General features: G+C 36.1%; 1 protein-coding gene across 20 annotated transcripts in view; it reads left to right on the top strand.

Annotated features, from left to right (window-relative positions):
• STXBP5L (syntaxin binding protein 5L) overlaps positions 1-20,546 on the top strand; it is a 350,864-nt gene that overhangs the window by 304,611 nt on the left and 25,707 nt on the right. For all 20 annotated transcript variants that reach the window (XM_070583799.1, XM_070583808.1, XM_070583812.1 and 17 more), the window contains 2 exons: positions 17,882-18,052; positions 20,142-20,381. In XM_070583799.1, coding sequence (XP_070439900.1) covers positions 17,882-18,052; positions 20,142-20,381 — 411 coding nt within the window. The remainder of the gene's footprint in view (positions 1-17,881; positions 18,053-20,141; positions 20,382-20,546) is intronic.

The following is a 20,546-nucleotide window of genomic DNA, read 5'->3' as shown; positions in this document are numbered from 1 at the left end:
AAAATATAATTATCATATGATGCAGCAAATCCACTTCTGGGTATATACCCAAAATAATTTAAAGCAGAGTCTTGAAGAATTAATTGTATACACATGTTCATAGCAGCATTATTGACAACTGTAAAATGTGTAACCAGTCTAAACGCCCTCAATGGATGAATAGATAAGCAAAGTGTGGTATATGCATACAATGGGATATGTTCAGCCTTAAAAAAGAAGGAAATTCTGACATATGCTACAACGTGGAAGAACCTTGAGGACGTTATGCTAAGTGAAATAAGTCAGTCACAAAAAGACAAAAATCGTGTGATTCCAATTATATGAGGTACCCAGAGTAATCAAATTCATAGAGAAAGAAAATAGAATGGTGATTGCCAGGGGCTAGGGGAGAGGGAAATGGGGAGTTACTGTTTAATGGGTAATGAGCTCCATTTTTACAAGATAAAAAGAGATCTGGAGATAGCTGGTGGTGATGGTTGCACAATAGAAATGTACTTAATACCACTGAACTGTAGACTTAAAAGTGGTTAAGATGGTAAATTTTATGTTATATGTATTCTACCACAATTAAAAATTGTTTTATTTTAAAAAGCGAGTACTAATACATGCTACAACATGGATAAATCTCAAAAACATTATAGGAAGTGAAACAAGCCAGATATAAAATGATTCCATTTATATGAAATATTCAGAATAGCTAAGTCCCTAGAAATGGAAAGAAGATGGATGGTCACCAGTGGCTGGGGAAGAGTAGAATGGACAGTGACTGTTTAATACAGTGCTATTTTTTGTGGTGATGAAATATTTCAGAACTATATAGTGGTGGTGGTTGCCCAAGATTGTGATATACTAAATCCCACTGAATTGTACATTTTAAAATGGTTAATTTTATATTACTTGAATTTCACCTCAATAAAAAATGTAGGAAAATTTTTTAAAAACTGGTGAAATACAAATAAAGTCTAGAGTTTAGTTAATAGTAATGTACTAAGGTAAAACTTGGAAAGGGGAATATTGGAAATTTACGTATTATCTTTGCAACTTTCCTCTCAATCTAAAACTATTCCAAAATAAACTTGTATTTTAAAAAATGGGCAAAGTACTTGAACAGACTCTTCACTAAAGAGGATATATAGATGGAAAATAAGCACATGAAAAGATATTTAACATCATTAGCCACTAGGAATGCAAATTAAAACAATGGGATACCACTAAATACCCATTAGAATAACTAAAATTGAAAATAATAGGGGCCGGCCCAGTGGCAGTTAAGTTTGCATGTTCGACTTTGGCGGCCCAGGGTTCGCTGGTTCAGATCCCAGGTGCAGACCTATACACCACTTGTCAAGCCATACTGTGGCAAGCATCCCACATAAGATAGAGGAAGATGGGCACAGATGTTAGTTCAGGGCCAATCTTCCTCACCAAAAACAAGAGGATTGGCAGCAGATGTTAGCTCAGGGCTAATTTTCCTCCAATAAATAAATAAATTTATAATAATAAAAATAGGTGATGGTGAGGATAATACAGATCAACTGGAAATCTCATACTGTGTTGGAAGTGCAAAATGGTACAATCGCTATAGAAAATAGATTGGCATTTTCTTATAAAGTTAAAGTGCAGTTACCATATTATCCAACAATCTCACTCCTTGGTACTTATTCTAGAGAATGAAAACCAATCTTCACTCAAAAATCTGTACACAGAGTTCATAGCGGCTTTAATTGTAATAGCCAAAAACTAGAAACAACCCAAATATCCTACAATGGGTGAAAAGTTAAACAAACAGTGGTACCTCATACTGTGGAATACTATTCAGCAATTAAAAAGAACAAATTATTGATATACACAATTTGTATGAATCTCAAGAAAATTGTGCTGAGTGAAAAGAAGCTGATCTTAAAAGGTTAAATATTGTATGAATCTATTTATATAGCAATCTTGAAATAAAATTAGCGAGATGGAGAACTGATTAGTGTTTACCAAAAGTTAGGAATAGATGAGGAAGGAGTAGCATGGCTATAAAGGAATTAACAAAGGAGATGTTTGTGGTGATGGAATAGTTCTGAATCTTGATTATAGTGGTGGTTACCCAAATCTACACATGTGACAAAATTGTGTAGAACTATACACACATACACACAAATGTACAATTAAGTGCATCTTGAACTGAAAATCTGAGTACGTTCTATGAATTGTACCAATGTCATCTTAGTTTTGATGTTAAACTATAGTTATGCAAGATATTAGTGATGGTGGAAATGGGTGATGAGTACATGGAACCTCCCTGTACAGTTTTTAAAATAATATATTTTTAATATACTTTATGTTTTAAAGGAATTTTAGGTTTACAGAAAAACTGAGTGGAAAGTATAGAGAGTTCCCATATTCCCCTGTCCCAACACATGCACAGCCTCCCCCACTATTAATATCCTCCACCAGAGTAGTGCATTTGTTATAATTGATGAACCTATATTAATACATCATCACCCCAAATCCATAGTTTACATTAGGGCTCATGCTTGGTGTTTTGACATATGTAAAATGACAAGAATCCATCATTATGGTATAATACAGACTAGTTTTACTGCTCTAAAAATAGTCTGTGTCAACCTATTCTTTGCCCCCTCTCCCTTAACCCCTGGCAACCACTGATCTTGTTTACTGTCTTCATAGTTTGCCTTTTCCAGAATGTCATACAGTTGGAATAATACAGTATGTAGCCTTTTCAGATTGACTTCTTTCATTTACTAACATGTATTTAAGGTCCCTCTATGTCTTTTTCATGACTTTCTAGCTCATTTCTTTTTTAGCACTGATAATATTCCGTTGTCAGGATGTACCATAGTTTATTTATCCATTCACCTACTGAAGGACATCTTGTTGCTTCCAGGTTTTGGCAATTAATGAATAAAGCTGCTATAAACATTCATGTGCAGGTTTTTATGTGGACATAAGTTTTCAACCCCTTTGAGTAAATGCCATGGAGCACAATTGCTGAATCATATGGTAAGAGTATATTTAGTTTTTTAAGAAACTGACAAACTGTCTTCCAAAGTGTATGTATAGTTTTGTGTTCCCACATCAACGAATGAGAATTCCTATTGTTCCACATCCTCGCTAGCATTTGGTGTTGACAGTGTTTTGGATTTTCGCCCTTCTGATAGGTGTGAAGTAGTTTCTCACTGTGGTTTTAATCTGCGATTTTAAATATTTTCCTGTACTTATTTGCCATCTGTCTATCTTCTTTGATGTGGTATCTGTTCAGATATTTTGCCCATTTTTTTAGTCAGATTTTTTTCTTATTGTTGAGTTTCAAGAGTTCTTTGTGTATTTTGGATAACAATCCTTTATCAGATATTTCTTCTGTAACTATTTTCTCCCAGTCCATGGCTTGTCTTCTCATTCTCTTGGTAGTGTCTTTCACAGAGCAGAAGTTTGTAATTTTAATGAAGTCCAACTTATCAATTTTTTCTTTCATGGATTGTGCCTATGGTATTGTATCTAAAAAGGTAATTGCCAAACCCAGGTTCATCTAGATTTTCTCCTGTTTTCTTCTGGTAGTTTTACAGTTGTGTGTTTTACATTTAGGTCTATGGTCCATTTTGAATTAATTTTTGTGAAGGTGTAAAGGATGTATATATCCTTTTTTTTTCATGTACATATCCAGTTGTTCTAGCACCATTTGATGAGAAGAATGTCTTTGCTCCATTGTATTGCCTTTGCTCCTTTGTCAAATATAAGTTGACTATATTCATGTGGATGTATTTCTGGGCTATTCTTTTGTATTGAAGTGTAATTGACATACAATATCCTATTTCAAGCGTACATCAAACTGGTTCAATATTTATATACGTTAACCAATCACCATGATAAGTCTAGTTGCCATCTGTCACTATACAAAGTTATTAAAATATTATTGACTGTATTCCCTATGCTGAATATTATATTCCCATGACTTATTTATTTTATAACTGGAAGTTTGTACCTCTTAATCCCCTTCACCTATTCTGCCCAACCCCTAACCCCTCCCCACTCTGGTAACCACCACTTTGTTTCCTGTATCTATGAGTCTGTTTCTGTTTTGTTTTGTTTGTTTGTTTGTTTTGTTTTTTAGGTTCCACTTATAAATGAAATCATATGGTATTTTTCTTTCCCTGTCTGACTTATTTCACTTGGGATAATACCCTATAGGTCCATCCATGTTTTCACAAATGGTAAGACTTCATTCTTTTTTATGGCTGAGTAATATTCCACTGTGTTTTTGTGTATGTGTGTGACACCTTATTTATCCATTCTTCTATCAATGGACACTTAGTTTGCTCCCATATCTTAGCTACTGTAAATAGTGCTGCAATGAATATAGGTGTGCATGTATCTTTTCAAATTAGTGTCTTCATTTTCTTTGATAAATATCAAGAAGTGAAATTGATGGATCGTCTGGTAGTCCTATTTTAAAAATTCTTAGGGACCTCCATACTGTTTTCCATAGTGGCTGCACCAATTTGCATTCCCACTAACAGTGTGAGAGGGTTCCCTTTTCTCCAAATCCTTGTTATTTTTTGTCTCTTTTGGTAATAGCCTTTCTGACAGGCGTTAGGTGATATCTCATTGTGGTTTTAATTTGCATTTCTCTTATGATTAGTGACATTGAGCATCTTTTCATGTACCTGTTGTCCATCTGTATGTTTTCTTTGGAAAAAATGTCTGTTCAGTTCCTCTACCTGTTTTTTAATCCAGTTGTTTGCTTTTTTTTGATATTGAGCTGTGAAATTTCTTTGTATATTTTGGATATTAACCCCTTATCGGATGTATGATTTGCGAAAATCTTCTCTCATTCAGTCGGTTGCCTTTTCTTTTTGTTGATGGTTTCCTTGGCTGTGAAAAAGCTTTTTAATTTGATGTAATCTCATTTGTTAATTTTTGCTTTTGTTGCCCTTGCCTGAGGAGACTGGTCCAAAAAAATATTGCTAAGATGGATGTCAAAGAGCTGAATGCCTATGTTTTCTTCTAGGACTTTTATGGCTTTAATCCATTTTGAATTTATTTTTGTATATGGTATAAGAGAGTGGTCTGGTTTCATTCTTTTGCATGTAGCTGTCCAGTTTTCCCAACACAATTTATTGAAGAGACTGTATTTTCCCCATTGTATAGTCTCCCCTCCTTTGTCATAAATTAATTGACCATATATGCATGGGTTTATTTCTGGGCTCTCTATTCTATTCTCCTGATCTATGTGTCTATTTTCATGCCAGTACCATACTGTTTTGATTGCTCTAGGTTTGTAGTATAGCTTGAAATCAAGAAGGATGATACCTCCATCTTTGTTCTTTTTCAAGATTTCTTTGGTTATTTAGGGTCTTTTGTGATTCCATACAAATTTTAGAATTCTTTGTTCTAGTTCTGTGAAAAAATGCCACTTGTGTTTTGATACAGATTGCATTGAATCTGTAGATTGCATTGGGTAGTATGCACATTTTAACAATATTAATTCTTCCAATCCATGAGCATGATATTTCTTCCCATTTATTTGTGTTGCCTTCAATTTCGTCAATGTCTTATAGTTCTTAGAGTACAGGTCTTTAACCTCCTTGGTTAAATTTATTTCTAGGTATTTTATTCTTTTTATGCAATTGTAGAGGTGATTATTTTCTTAATTTCTCTTTCTGATGGCTCTTTATTAGTGTATAGGAATGTAACCAGTTTCTGTATATTTTGTATTCTGCAACCTTACTGAATTCAGTTATTCTAATAGTTTTTTGGTGGAGTCTTTACGATTTTCTATAGATAGTATTATGTCGTCTGCCAATAATGACAGTTTTACTTCTTCCTTTTCAACTTGGATGCCTTTTATTTCTTTTTCTTGCCTAATTGCTCTGGCTAGGACTTCCAATTCTATGTTGAATAAGAGTAGCAAGAGTGGGCATCCTTGTCTTGTTGCTGATTTTAGAGGAAAAGCTTTCAGCTTTTCATCATTGAGTATGATGTTAGCTGTGGGTTTGTCATATATGGCCTTTATTATGTTGAACTATGTTTCTTTTATAGCCACTTTGTTGAGAGTTTTTATTATAAATGTATGTTGAATTTTCTCAAATACTATTCTGCATTTATTGAGATGACCATGTGATTTTTATCCTTTGTTTTGTTAATGTGGTGAATCACATTTATTGATTTGTGGATGTTGAACCATCCTTGCATTCCTGGAATAAATCTCACTTGCTTGTGGCAAATGATCCTTTTAATGTATTTTAATATATTGTTGAATTCAGCTTGCTAATACTTTATTGAGGATATGCATCTATGTTCATCAGGGATATTGGCCTGTAATTTTCTTTTTTTTGTGGTGTCTTTGGTTTTGGTGTCAGGGTAATGCTGGCCTTGTAGAATGAACTGGAAAGCATTCCTTCCTCTTCAGTTTTTTGGAATAACTTGAGAAGGATAGGTATTAACTCTCCTTTAAATGTTTGGTAGAATTCACCTATGAAGCTGTCTGCTCCTGGACTGTGTTTTGGGGGAGTTTTTCTTATTACTGATTCAATTTCATTGCTTATAATGGGTCTATTCAGATTTTCTATTTCTTTATGATTCAGTCTGGAAGATTGTGTGTATCTAGCAATGTATCCATTTCTTCGAGGTTTTCCAATTTGTTGGTGTATAATTGTTAGTAGTCTCTTAGGGTCCCTTGTATTTCTTTGGTGTCAGTTGTAACTTCTCCTCTTTCATTTCTGATTTTACTTATTTGAGCCCTCTCTCTTTTTCTTGATGAGTCTGGCTAAAGGTTTTTCCATTTTGTTTATCTTTTTAAAGAACCAGCTTTTAGTTTCATTGATCTTTTCTATTTTTTTTTTTGTCTCTATTTCATTTATTTCCACTCTGATCTTTATTATTTCCTCCCTTCTACTGACTTTGGGCTTTGTCCTTTTTCTAGTTCCTTTAGGTTTAAAGTTAAGGTGTTTGAAATTTTTTATGTTTCTTAAGGTAGACCTGTATCACTATGAACTTCCCTTTTAGAACTGCTTTTGCTGTGTCCCATAGAGTTTGAAAAGTTGTGTTTCCATTTTCATTTGTCTGAAAGTATTTTTTGATTTCTTTGTTGATCCATGGGTTGTTTAGGAGCATGTAGTTTAGTCTACCCCAGCTCTTTTCATTTCTGTTTTTATGGAATATCTTTTTCCATCCCTTCACTTTTAGTCTTTGTCTGTCTTTAGATCTAGAGTGAGCCTCTTGTAGGCAGCATATAGATGGGTCTTGTTTTTCATCCATTCAGCCACTGTATGTCTTTTTATTGAAGCATTTAGTCCATTTACATTTAAGGTAACTATTAATAGGTACGTACTTTTTGCCATTTTCTTTGTTGTTTTCTCGGGGGTTTGTAGTTCTCTGTTCCTTTCCTTTTCTCTTGGTCTCTTTCATTGAGGTCTGATGGTTTCTTTAGTGTTATGTTTGGATTCCTTTCTCTTTATGTTTTTGTGTGTCTATTGTAGGTTTTTGGTTTGTAGTTACCCTGAGATTCATCTATATTGACTTATATATATATATAGCAGGATATTTTAAGCTGATACTTGCTTAAGTTCAAGTGCATTTTGAAAACACATTTTTACTCTCTCCCACATTTTGTTCTTGATGTTGTATTTTGCATCTTTTTATTTTGTATATCCTTTAACTACTTATTGTAGTTATAGTTGATTTTGCTACTTTTGTCTTTTAACTTTCATATAGCTTTTTAAGTGGCTTATTTGCTGCCTTTACTATATATTTGCCTTTACTGGTGAGATTTTTTCTTTCACATTTTTTCTTATTTTTAGTTATGGCCTTTTCTTTTCCACTTAAAGATGACACTTTAACATTTATTATAAGGCCAGTTTAGTTGTAATGAGCCTTTTTAGTTTTTGCTTGTCTTGGACACTCTTTGTCTCTCCTTGAATTCTGAATGATAGCCTTGCCAGGTAGAGTAGTCTTGGTTCTAAGTTTTTGCCTTTAAGCACTTTAAATATCTCCTACCACTCCCTTCTGGTCTGCAAAGGTTCTACTGAAAAATCAGCTGATAGTCTTATGGGGTTTCCCTTGTATGTGACTAGCTGTTTTTGTCTTGCTGTCTTTAAGATTCTCTCTTCATCTTTAACTTTTTCCATTTTAATTATAATATGTCTTGAGGTGGATCTCTTTAGTTTCATCTTTTGGGGACACTCTATGATTGCTGGAGCTGGATGTCTGTTTCCTTCCCCAGGTTAGGGAAGTTTTCAGTCATTATTTCTTCAAATAAGTTTTCTGCCCCTTTCTTTCTCTCTTTGCCTTCTGGGACTCCTATAATATGAATGGTAGTATGCTTAATGTTGTCCTGGAGATCCCTTAAACCACCTTTATTTTTTTAATTCTTTTTTTTTCTTTTTTGCCCTTCTGATTGGGTGATTTCCACTATTCTATCTTCCAGATCACTGATCCATTCTTCTGCATCATCTAATCTGCTGTTGATTCCCTCTAGTGTATTTTTCATTGCATTTATTGTGTTCTTCAGCTATGATTGGTTCTTTCTTCTATTTTCTAACTTTGTTGAAGTTCTGCGTTCCTTCATTCTTCTCCTGAGTTTGGTGAGCATCTTTATGACCATTACTTTTAACCCTTTATGAGGTAACTTACTTATCTCCATTTCATTAGGGTTTTGGGTGGGTATCTTGTTATTTCATTTAGGATATATTCCTTTCTATATTTTGTTTGACTTTCTGTGTTTGTTTCTATGAATTAGGTAAAACAGCTACTTCTCTTGGCCTTGAAGGAGTGGCCTTATATAGGAGCATCCCACGTGTAGACTGCATGTGCAAGGCTGCTTTGGCAGGCCAGTTGGAACTGGAGCAGGCAAAGGTCAGGGGGATCCCAAGATGTGTTGCACCAGGGCCACCCCAGCACAACAGCTGGGGCTGGAACAGGCACAGGCCAGGGGGTCCTGGGGCATGCTGCACTGGGGAAGCCCCATTGCGGTGGCTGGAGCTGGTGCAGGTGTGGGTCTGGAGGTCCCGGGGTATACCATGCCACAGCCACCCCAATAGGATGGCTGGAGCTGGTGTCAGTGTGGGTGGTGGGGCCTGGGGCACACTGCACTGGGCCTATCTTGCGGGGATGGCTAGAGCTTGTGTGGGCGAGGGGCCCAGGGCAGGCTAGGGCAGCCTTGGCAGGTTGGCTAGAGTACCTGGACCATGCTCCTTTCCACGCTATCAAGGTTTAGGGGAAATGCAAAAAATGGCACTCACTGGTGCCGCCAAACCCAGGGTGAGTTCCAGCAGTTTCCCACCTGTTTGGCAAATGCTCGGGGTTTGTAAATGGGTTTTCTTCATATATGGTCTAGGTGGGCTTTAAACCACTGTTTTTTTGCTATACCTAGGGTGGGCAAGACTGCATGTGGTCCTTCCATGATATCCCTCTCTGCTGCAGGTCACTGCATCGGGGGTGGGGCTCCTATTGATACCGTGTCTCTTCTCTCTTACTGGTATCTATGTGGTCCCTCTATTTGTTGTGCAGCAGCTGTTCATTCAGTCCTCACTTCTTCAGGAGGACTTGCTCTAAATGTAGTTGCAGATTTGGTGTATCCATGGGAGGAGGTGAGTTCAGGGTCTTCCTACGCCACCATCCTGGATCCTCCTTCTGGCTTCTCTATTCTGTTCCGTTGATCTGTTTGTCTGTTATTTTTTACCAATACCACACTGTTTTCATTGCTTTATCTTTACAGTAATTCTTGAAGTCGTGTAGCATTAGTCCTCTCACTTTGTTCTTCTCCTTCAATATTGTGTTGATTATTCTGGGCCTTTTGCATCTCTATATAAACTTTATAATCAGTTTGTCAATATACACAAAATAACCTGGTGGAATTTTGATTGGGATTGTGTTGAATCTATAGATCAAGTTGGGAAGAACTCACATCTCAACAATATCAAGTCCTATCCATCAATATGGAATATCACTCCATGTGTGCTTCAGTTTCTTGCATCAGTAAAGAAAATTTTTTGTAGTTTTGTAGTTTTCCTCATCTAGATCTTATACGTACTTTGTTAGATTTATACCTCAGTATTTCATTGTTGAGTAATAATGTAAATGTTATTGTTTTTAATGTCAAATTCCATTGCTAGTATATAGGAAAGTTTTTGTCCCATGTGAATGCTCACCAAAGGGTGACCTCAGCAGAGGAGAATTTTAACAATCAAGTGGATAGCATGACCTGTTCTGTACATAACAGTCAGCTTCTTTCCCAGTCACCTCTGTCATCACCTAATGAACTCATGGACAAAGTAGCCATAGTGGCAGGGATGGAGATTATGCATGAGCCCAGCAACGTGGACTCCCAATCACCAAGGCTGACCTAGCTACAGCCAATGCTGAGTGCTCACTATGACATCAGCAGAAACCAAGGGATGCCTCTGCCCAAACTACCATCAGTGGATTTACAGAATGCCTTATCTACCTTCATGGTATTCTACAGAGCATTGCTTTTCATCAAGGAACTCATTTCATAGCAAATGAAGTGTGGCAATGGGCCAGTGCTTATGGGATTCACTGGTCTTACCATGTTCTCCACCATCCTGGAGCAACTGAAGATATAGATATATAAAATTATTAATTTTTGATTCATTTTAGCATAGTATATCTTTCTCCATCCCTTTAACCTATATATGCATTTATACTTAAATTGGGTTTCTTGTAGACAACTTAGTTTTAAATCTCTTTAAAAGATAATTGATGACTGGAAACACCCCCAAATATTAATCAAAGAGTGAATAAACAAATTTTCGCAAATCCACACAATAGAATACTCCTCAGCAATAAAAAGAAATGAGCTCTTGATACATACAACAACATGGCAGAATCTCAACTGATGGATATATTCATTATTTTTACTGTGATGATTAAGAACAGATTAGTGGTAGTCAGTTTTAAATATGTGCTATTTATTGTATGTCAATTATATATCAACACTGTTAAAGCATAACATTACATAATATAAAAATCAGCCTTAGCCTTCTTAACCAAATAATTTTAACACAATATATTAGGAGATTTTTTTTTTTCAGGAAGATTAGCTCTGAGCTAACACTTGCTGCTAATCCTCCTCTTTTTGCTGAGGAAGATTGGTCCTGAGCTAACATCTGCTGCCAATCCTCCTCTTTTTGCTGAGGAAGACTGGTCCTGAGCTAACATCCATGCCCATCTTTCTCTACTTTATAATGTGGGACGCCTACCACAGCATGGTGTGCCAAGTGGTGCCATGTCTGCATCTGGGATTTAAACTGGTGAACCTTGGGCCGCCTAAGCGGAACATGCATACTTAACCACTACGCCACTGGGCCGGCCCCTGTATTAGGAGATTTTTCCTCTCAAAGGATTAGTTTCTAATTATTTATTATAGGTTTTCATATATCACTTAGAAAGCATATACTGTATGCACAGTTCATTATGGAAAGAAGATTCAGACACAGGAGCATTAAGAAAAAGTGATTATTAACTTGCATGAGTTTTACAAAGAGGTTCAGATTTTGAAGACTCGCTCACTGAATGTAAAATACAATAGGTGTTTCAAACAGAAAACCCACAAGATTTTTCAAGGTTAGGGTAAAGTTGTTCATACTGGGTGGGATGGGGGGAGGGTACCATTTTACCCACCTGATTATTATATCTCTAGATATCAGTATGCAAATATCAGGGATAAAAACGTTTTTGTTGAGAAATGAGTAATTTAGCAACTCAAGATTTCATCTCTTTAAAGACTACAGTTAGATCAACTTCTTTCTTTTCTGTTTATCTCAGGATGCACCATGCTTTTTCTCTCTCTCTCTCTCTCTCTCCTGCTTCTTAATGTAGAACTTGATGTGAGAATTTACTGATATGGCTTAGGGCAAGGTATCAGTTTGCTTCTTCAGGATGAATCCGGATATAATGGCATTTTAATATTATAATTTATTGTTATTTTGAGTTCTGGTCCAAGATGGCAACCTAGGAGGCTCCTGACCTCACCTCCACCTGTGGACACACCAAATTACAGCTACGTGAGGAGCAATTCCCTCTTAAAGGAAACCAGAAACCAGCTGAGTGACTCCCATACATTGGACAAACAAGAAAATACCCACATGGAAATGGATATTGGCACACCCTCAATTACTAGGAGACACTAAGAACAGAAAAGGTGGCTTGGACAATCGCACAAGTTCAAGAGACCAACAAGAGCTTGGGCCAGGCTGAGTGATAGGGTTCATTTCCTACACAAGACCACTCCATCAAGACTGAGAGGTGGCTGTTTTATCTATTGTGTAGAAACCAACACAAAGAGTCAAAGACAATGAAGAAACAGAGGAATATATTCTAAATAAAAGAACAAGATAAAACTCCAGAAATGGACCTTAATGAAATAGAGATAAGTGCATTACCTGATAAAGAGTTAAAAATAATAGTAATAGGGGCCAGCCCAGTGGTTCAGCAATTAAGTGCACATGTTCTGCTTCGGTGGCCCAGGGTTTGCTGGTTCTGATCCCAGATGCAGACATGGCACCAGTGGCTTGGCACAACATGCTGTGGTAGGCGTGCCACATATAAAAAGTAGAGGAAGATGGGCATGGATGTTAGCTCAGGGCCAGTCTTCCTCAGTGAAAAGAGGAGGATTGGCAGCAACTGGCTCAGGGCTAATCTTCCTCAAAATAAATAAATAAATACAAAATAATAGTAATAAAGATGCTCACTGAGGTCAGGAGAAAAATGTATGAACAAATAAGAATTTAAACAGAGAAATAGAAAATATGAGAAGGTAGCAAACAAAAATCACAGACCTGAAGAATACAATAACTGCACAGAAAAATTTAATAGAGAGGTTCAACAGCAGACCAGGTGAAGCAGAAGAAAGGATCAGCAAGCTTGAAGACAAAGCAGTACATTTCATGTGGTCAGAGAAGCAAAAAGAAAAAAGACTGAAAAATGGTGAAGATAACTTCAGGGACTTAAGAGACAACATCAAGTGGACCAATATTCGCATTATAGCAATCCCTGAAGGGAAAGAAAGAGGGAAAGAGAAGAAAACACGTCTATCAAAGCACCACGATGTACACTTTAAATATCTTACAATTTTATGTCAATTATACCTCAATGAAGCCGAAATTTTAAAAATAAATAATTATTATTCCAATTTAAAACATTCTACTCATCAGTGACAAAGCCTATGGCAGTGTTTTCAGCAAGAGATTATTTTCCCAGACACTGCAAGTTTGGTCCCAAATAGTTTTTAAACATTCACTTAAATGAAGTAGAAATTAAACTTGAAAAAACAGACTGGGGTAATTATTGAAAAACCGGCAGAAACTCTTTGAAACTTTGGATTTCAGAGACTCAACATTAAACAAGAGTTTTAAACCTGAGCTCATTTACAGTATTTTAGCTTTGAAAACAAAATCATAGCCTTGAAAACTTTTCTATAAAAGAATCAAATTAAAACTGGGAATAAAAATTAAGCTGACTTCAAGGGGAAGTCTATGACTCAGTCCCTCTGGGTCTTCAGCTTAAAATTCTTCAGAAAAGTGCCCAAAAGAATGAGAGCTTAAAACCCTCAAAATTGTGAGCAAAAAAGTAGAGAAAGATGAAATAGCTTATTCTTTGTTTGACATTCAAAAACACTGAAATAAAAACAAACTAAAAATTTTGTAAACCTCAATTTTGGTGAGTATGATGGCAAAGATGTCCTGCTGTACCAGGCCAGCAGTGTAGCACAGCTGCTAGCATCTAGGCCCCAGTGTCATCAATGCTGAGCCACTGACATAGTGTCTTAACTAAAACAAAACTCAACTTGGCGTGGTTGGGCATTGTTCTGGTTGCAAAGCTTCTGAGTTCTCACAGATACTCCCTGAGATTTTGAGCTGCCTAATATCTCTTTTTTAAATTTTTTATTTTTTGGTGAGGAATATTGGCCCTGAGCTAACATCTGTTGCCAATCTTCCTCTTTTTTTTCTCTCCCCAAAGCCCCAGTACATGGTTGTATATCCCAGTTGTAAGTCATTCCAGTCCTTCTGTGTGGGATGCCACCACAGCATGGCTTGATGAGCAGTATGTAGGTCCACACCCAGGATCTGAACCGGCAAACCCTGGACTGCCAAAGCAGAGCATGCAAACTTAACCACTCAGCCATGGGGCAAACCCCCCTAATATCCTTTAATAAATACTTTTCCTGCTTAAACAAATTAATCAAGCAAACAACCAACATTAAGTCAATCAACAAACCAACTTGCCCTCCAACCAGGATTATAAACAATGATTAAGAAGGGAGAGAGGGAAGAAGAGTTACCTCTTAACTATAAAAGTAGGGTAAGGTAATGTGGGCTTTCAAACATTTTGACCAATTGTTTGATATTGGTTGTATTTTTATATGGTTAAGTGCAAAGTCTTTTTATTTCATTTATTTTCAACTTTTTACAATCCAAATGCTTATTTTAACTTAGTATTATGTTCAACATTTATTTCAGCATAGAATCACCCTCTGTGGCATAAGCATAATACTAATTTTCATTTTCTAGGAATTGTATGGTGTATTTAAAAGTTTGCATAACAAGGTTAGTTTACCAAGTATTAAATTAAATCTTCATTTACATTCTTCTATAAAGCTTTGGCAAGGACTATGTTAAAAATAATTTCAATTGGATTCAATAAGCTATTTTTCAGTAAATCACTATTGTACCTTACTTTATATAATAAATACACTAAATCAAATTTTGATTTAAAGGCATAAGAGAATCAGCTAATTTAAAGAAACTTCTATTTTTTAAAATTTGGGAATCTTTCTGTAAAATAAAAAATAATTTCCCTTTTGCTTTAATTTATTTATTGTTATAAGGTTGAATTTTTTAGAATATTGAATTTTCTCTACATGACATAGAGCTCTACAACTGGGCTAAAGCACCTTTGTAATAAAAGCACAGTTGTAGCAAGCAGAAACCTTCCTATTATGTTATGCAGAAAGTGATTTAATACAAGAAATTAGGTGCTTATTAAATCATTGAAAGATTGGAGAAGTAAACTTTAAGCTTGGCCTACAGGTATTTTCAGAGGAAGGCCACCAAACAGGCACACCCAGGGAGCAGACACATTTGCTACTGTTAGAAACAGAGAATCAGAAAACTACTGCCAATCAATTGCTGAACTGGAGAGCATATTGTTGTAAGATCAGGAATCTACTACAACTGCCCCTTGACGTACAAAAAGCTTGTGACTGGACACTGGAATGTTGCTTTCAAAACAAAATGAAGTCTCCATTGCAATAACACTAGAAAGCAACAGAAATATGGCTTTCATCCCATTTTGAAAATCATTTGCCAGGCTTTTTGAAGCCATGAGCCACTATGTAAAAGAGGTCACCATGCTGTGAGGAAGCCCAAGCTTCCTGAAGAGGCCCCCATTGACAGTCCAGATTGAGCCCAGCCTCTGTGTCATGCTAGCCCAGGCCTGTGAGTAAAGAGGCCTCCAAAGGATTCCAAGCCTCCAGCCATGCAAGAATTTCCAACCAATGTCCCAGACATCGTGGATACAATATCCTCACCTTGCCTCAGCCTAAGTTCTGGCCCAATGAATTTGTGAGCATGATCAAATGATTGTTAGTTTAACATCATTAACATTTGGAGTGTTTTTTTATGCAACAAGCTAACCAAAGCACATAATTTCATGAGTATTTTATAAGTGTCAGCCAGCATTTCAGAAACATTTTTAAAGGCTATAATACTCTATTATATGATATATACCGCAATTTACCTAAAACTTTATGCTCAATTGTAAAGGATAGCTGGTTTCCAATTTTTATAACTAAAACTACAGTGAATAGTTTTATCAATAGAGGTTTTGGTTTTTCTTTTGTATTTAGCATTATTTCTCTGTCATAAATTTCCAGAATGACTATGTCTGGGCCTTGACCAAATTTCTTTCTAAATGTTTTGTATCGATTCATTTCTATCTTGAATATTTAGCACAGTAAAAAAAAAGTTTTTTAAAAAGCAAATTCACTTTCATATATTTAAAAAATTTAATTACAAAAATAAATCCTTTAAGTTAACCAGCCCTATTGAAAACAGAAGAATATGGCCAAAAACTCCAGGTTGCTCATGTAGGATAACATCAGCCAGACCTCATGAGTAAAACATGAGAAGCTGGGGAAAATTGGCTCCTGGAGCAGCTAGGGGGTATAGGGGTGATGGGGGGGTGAAGACCAGCATCCAGCATGCTGAGTAATCTAATAACTGATACTGCCCTGTTATAAGCTGCAATGAAACAGTATTCACATGAAACAGCCATCAAAAGATGGTAATAGCCAGGTGAGGGCTTTGGCTTAGCAAGTCCAAAGAGTCCTGGCTAAGGGAACAAATGTTACTCTTCTCAGGTTCTGGACCTAACTAAGAGGGTGTGAAGAGGGCTGGAATCCACCCCACATTCCTCTGGACCAGCAGTGAGCCCTAGAACAAGGCAACACATCTGTGGAAGGGGCAACTTTTCCTAAATGATGTACCCAGATGGGGGTTATTTTTGCAATTTGTACCCCCAAAGTCATTGCCATTTTCTTATTCACGCTAAGTCCTTGTTAGTGCCAGCTGTTGCCATCCAATTTATAAGGCTATTTATAAGTGAGAAAATCTAGATTAGAATACTGCCTCCATGAATGCTACTTATGTAATATTAGACAATTTTCTAAACCCTTTTTTCTGAGCTGCAGTTTCCTCATTTGCAAAATCAGGATAATAAAGCACCTACCTTGCAGGGTTGTTGTGAAGATTAAATGAGTCATGTGTAAAGTGCCTGGCATTTAATATTCAATACATGTTAACTCCAGTTTTTTAAAAATAGTAAAACACACTAGTGCATTCAAATGGTGAAACCTGATTCTCATCCTTGCACTAGCCGCAAGGGAATACAGGAAATGTACAATTTTAAACTTCAAACTTTACAATACAGAAAGGCTGTAACGGAGTAGATACTGACTGCCAGTTCCCCTTGTCCAACATGGATATTAAACATGATTCTTCTCCATTTAATTCTATTGTCCTTTGAATGACCAAAGAAGCACACTTTAAAATGCATTCTGAACATTGCAGAACTATGAGATAATGTTTCAAATACTATTTGTTAGCATTAAGAAAAAGAAGACATGTTTTCCATGCAATTATTTCCAAGCTTTTAAGTTACATCAAACCAGTAAACTCACAAGCTCTAAATAAACAAGTCGGTGTTGTCTTAGACATGAGCAGTTTTAATACTGTGGAACAAGAATGACAATCATAATTTTTGTTCAGAGTTTACCACATCCCAGAAAGTGTTCTGGCCTGTGACATGTATTGTCAGAAAAACCTCCATGAGGTAGACAATCAGATTCACAGTTTACAGAAGAGGAAACTAAAGCTTGAAGACTTCAGTAATTTGTACAACTGGTAAATGGTGGAACTGGCTCTAGGGTCAGTATCCTCTAGCACCGTGCTCAGCTGCACAGTGGGATGCTTCCATTCTGTATTTTAAGCTCCAAGCACTGGAAGTACTTCCAAAACTTACGTAAATAGGGGTATAGTTAAATTATGCAAAAGAAAGTCCAAAACTATAACCTATTTTTTAGTGCCATTAGATAGTAGAATACATAATAGGGACATAGAATAAATTTTAACCTATGTTAACTAGTCAAATTAAAAAATGAATCATATTTAATAAATATGAAATTTTTGGCTAACTACTGAAATTGTGACTAACAAAGTAGTAAGGACTTAGCCATCTTAATACGCTTTGAAAGAGAAAGGCATTCTCACTCTTCTACATTTATTAATGTACACACTTGGATTCCTTTATATTAAGACTGAATTATGATATTTATGCTGCCTTCTTCCTCTTGGTACAGATCATGTTAATGGACACTGCACAAGTCCAACTTCTCAGAGTTGCAGTTCTGGAAAACGTCTTTCTAGTGCTGATGTTTCAAAAGTAAATCGCTGGGGTCCTGGAAGACCACCATTTCGAAAAGCACAGTCAGCTGCTTGCATGGAGATTTCTTTACCAGTTACAACAGAAGGTAGGTTAAACATACAAATTTCTGTGGATACAATTAAAATTTGATATACAATGGCAATAGGAGCTGGAGGATAAGGGATGGAGGTCCCTTATCTGTAAAAGATATGAAAAACTACAGTCAACCTTAGACAATTAGCAACTGAGAGCTTGGTCAGGCTGTGGCCATGACTCCAAATCCATTCCTCATCCACTACACTTTCCTCATCTCTAAAATCAGAATGGCTCTGCTCATTGGTACAAAGGGAGACCTATGCCTTAATCTGTTCTCTGCACTCCCAGTAATAATTGAATGTTTCTTTCCATCTCAATGGTAAACCTCTTAGTGTCTCTATCTGTAGATAGTTATTTAATGTCTTGCAACCTTAATTTCCTCAACTGTCAAGTGAATGTGACCCAAAAAAGGCAAGATATTAAATTCTAAAGTTTGCAATCTTCATTTTCATCTGTTTTTAAAAGGAAGAATTATTTATTTATTTATGGAATGAATGCGAGGGCAGGGAGTAAAGTACAAGAGCCAGAAGGCCAGAAATTTTTAGAAAGGGGAAAAAGAGAATCTTGTAACTGCTGCTACTGTCTTGCTGATAAAGAAATTTGGGGAAAGTGATAGAGAAAAATAATCTTAGGAAGATTTCCTATGGTAATTCTATGCTATAAAGCAATTCTTCATTTACTACCCCTCAAAAAATTTGATAGTAATGGACCATATTATTCTTCAAAAATTTTTTAAATGAATTTTTTAGTTTTTGTTTCTTTAATATTATGCCTTACTAAGTCTGGTCCATGGACATGTAGATAATGATATTCTCTCTCACGCAAGTGTCTATAAGTAGCAACCTTGAATGTTGATGAACCGTGAATGGAAAAATTTTAAAAACATATTATCTAGGAATGTTATAATAGAAGCAAAGTGTAAAAGTTATAAAAGAAAGCACTCAATCAATGGACTGAGAGCTGGGAATTTTGAGTTTTAGACCTTTCTGCCTCTGGACTCTGGGACAATTACTTAACTTCGATGTCTCTGTCCCTAAATTTGTAAAACATATAGATTATACCGAAGCTCCCTCTGATCTGTAAATTCTATTACAAACAATTATTTTTATAAACTTGCTGAGAGATAGAAGGGGGAAAATTAGGAATACTATATTTTGTTTTCTGGAAAAAGAATAATCTGAGGACCTTATAGGTTTTTAAATAAAATGAATCACACTTGTATCTATCAAGATAGAAAGGAGAGTGAAGGCAGTAGAAAGAAGAATATGAGGAACTTGTACTCTGGAGTGATTATAAGAACAATACAGCCTTCCTACTATCATTTAACGAGATGGTGAGTTTATGCTTGCTGCAGCGTGCACCACTGTGTTGTGTTGATAAGCAAGAGAACCTGAAACCATCTTGTTTCCTTTAAGTGGGCAGAAGCCCTCTCAGAAAGATTACCACTACAATGGGGTGGCACTGTCTACAGCTCCTCATTTGGCCTTAGACAAAGTTAGGACTAAATTTGGATTCAAGGTTGGCAGCTTGAAGCCAGTTCAGGGAGATAACATTTGTTCTTGAGCCTTGGTAAATAGTTCAGTTTTTACAATTGTAATTACTCCAGATATAGCAAACCAAAATTGTGTTAGTTGGGTGAATGTATTCACCACAGAACATTTGTGACCCTTCAGGTAAAGTAGCCACAATGTTGTAAGAGGATATTGCCAAGAAATCGTTAGGAATACTTCCAAAAATTAAGAAATAGGAGGGAAGCATAATTGAAATGGTACCAGAAATTCTTGTAACCTTGACTATTTAGACTAAATATTTTTTTTACCGAGTAGAGAATTTCAACTAACTTGTGAGGTAATGTAGAGAGAAAAACATGGTAAACTTAAACTCCAGAGACTCAAGTTCTAATCCCAGCTCTGCCTAAGTTTATGATTTACACTGCTGGACTTCAGTCTCTTCATCTTCAAAATAAACTGATGAACTGGATAAGCTGCCTTCCAGATCAGTTAACAAAGAATCAAATTCTACTTCCCCCTCAGTCATACTAAGTCTGACTTGTTCTAGAAACACACTAGCAGTTAATTTTTGTTTTTCCATTTCCATAGAAAGCAGAGAAAATTCCTATAATCGTTCTAGAAGCTCTAGCATCTCCAGTATTGACAAAGATTCTAAAGAAGCAATTACAGCACTATACTTCATGGAGTCCTTTGCTCGGAAAAATGACTCTACCGTCTCCCCTTGTTTGTTTGTTGGAACTAGTCTGGGCATGGTGTTAATCATCTCCCTGAACCTACCTTCAGCAGACGAACAAAGATTTACAGAGCCAGTCATGGTATTGCCAAGCGGTAAGAGTTTTTATTTATTCCTTCATTGCTACTTTTTCAAATTTAGATATAAGATATTGTAAAACATTGATTTGCTCTAATCTGGAGCAAAGATTATAAATATTTTGTGTGATAGGAATTATTTGATAAATAAGGAGAATTTCATAAATCATATACTATCCCAAC

The sequence above is a fragment of the Equus przewalskii genome, chromosome 18 (genome assembly GCF_037783145.1).
Source record: "Equus przewalskii isolate Varuska chromosome 18, EquPr2, whole genome shotgun sequence".
NCBI lineage: Eukaryota > Metazoa > Chordata > Mammalia > Perissodactyla > Equidae > Equus > Equus przewalskii.
This window is presented reverse-complemented; position numbering and strand designations above follow the sequence as displayed.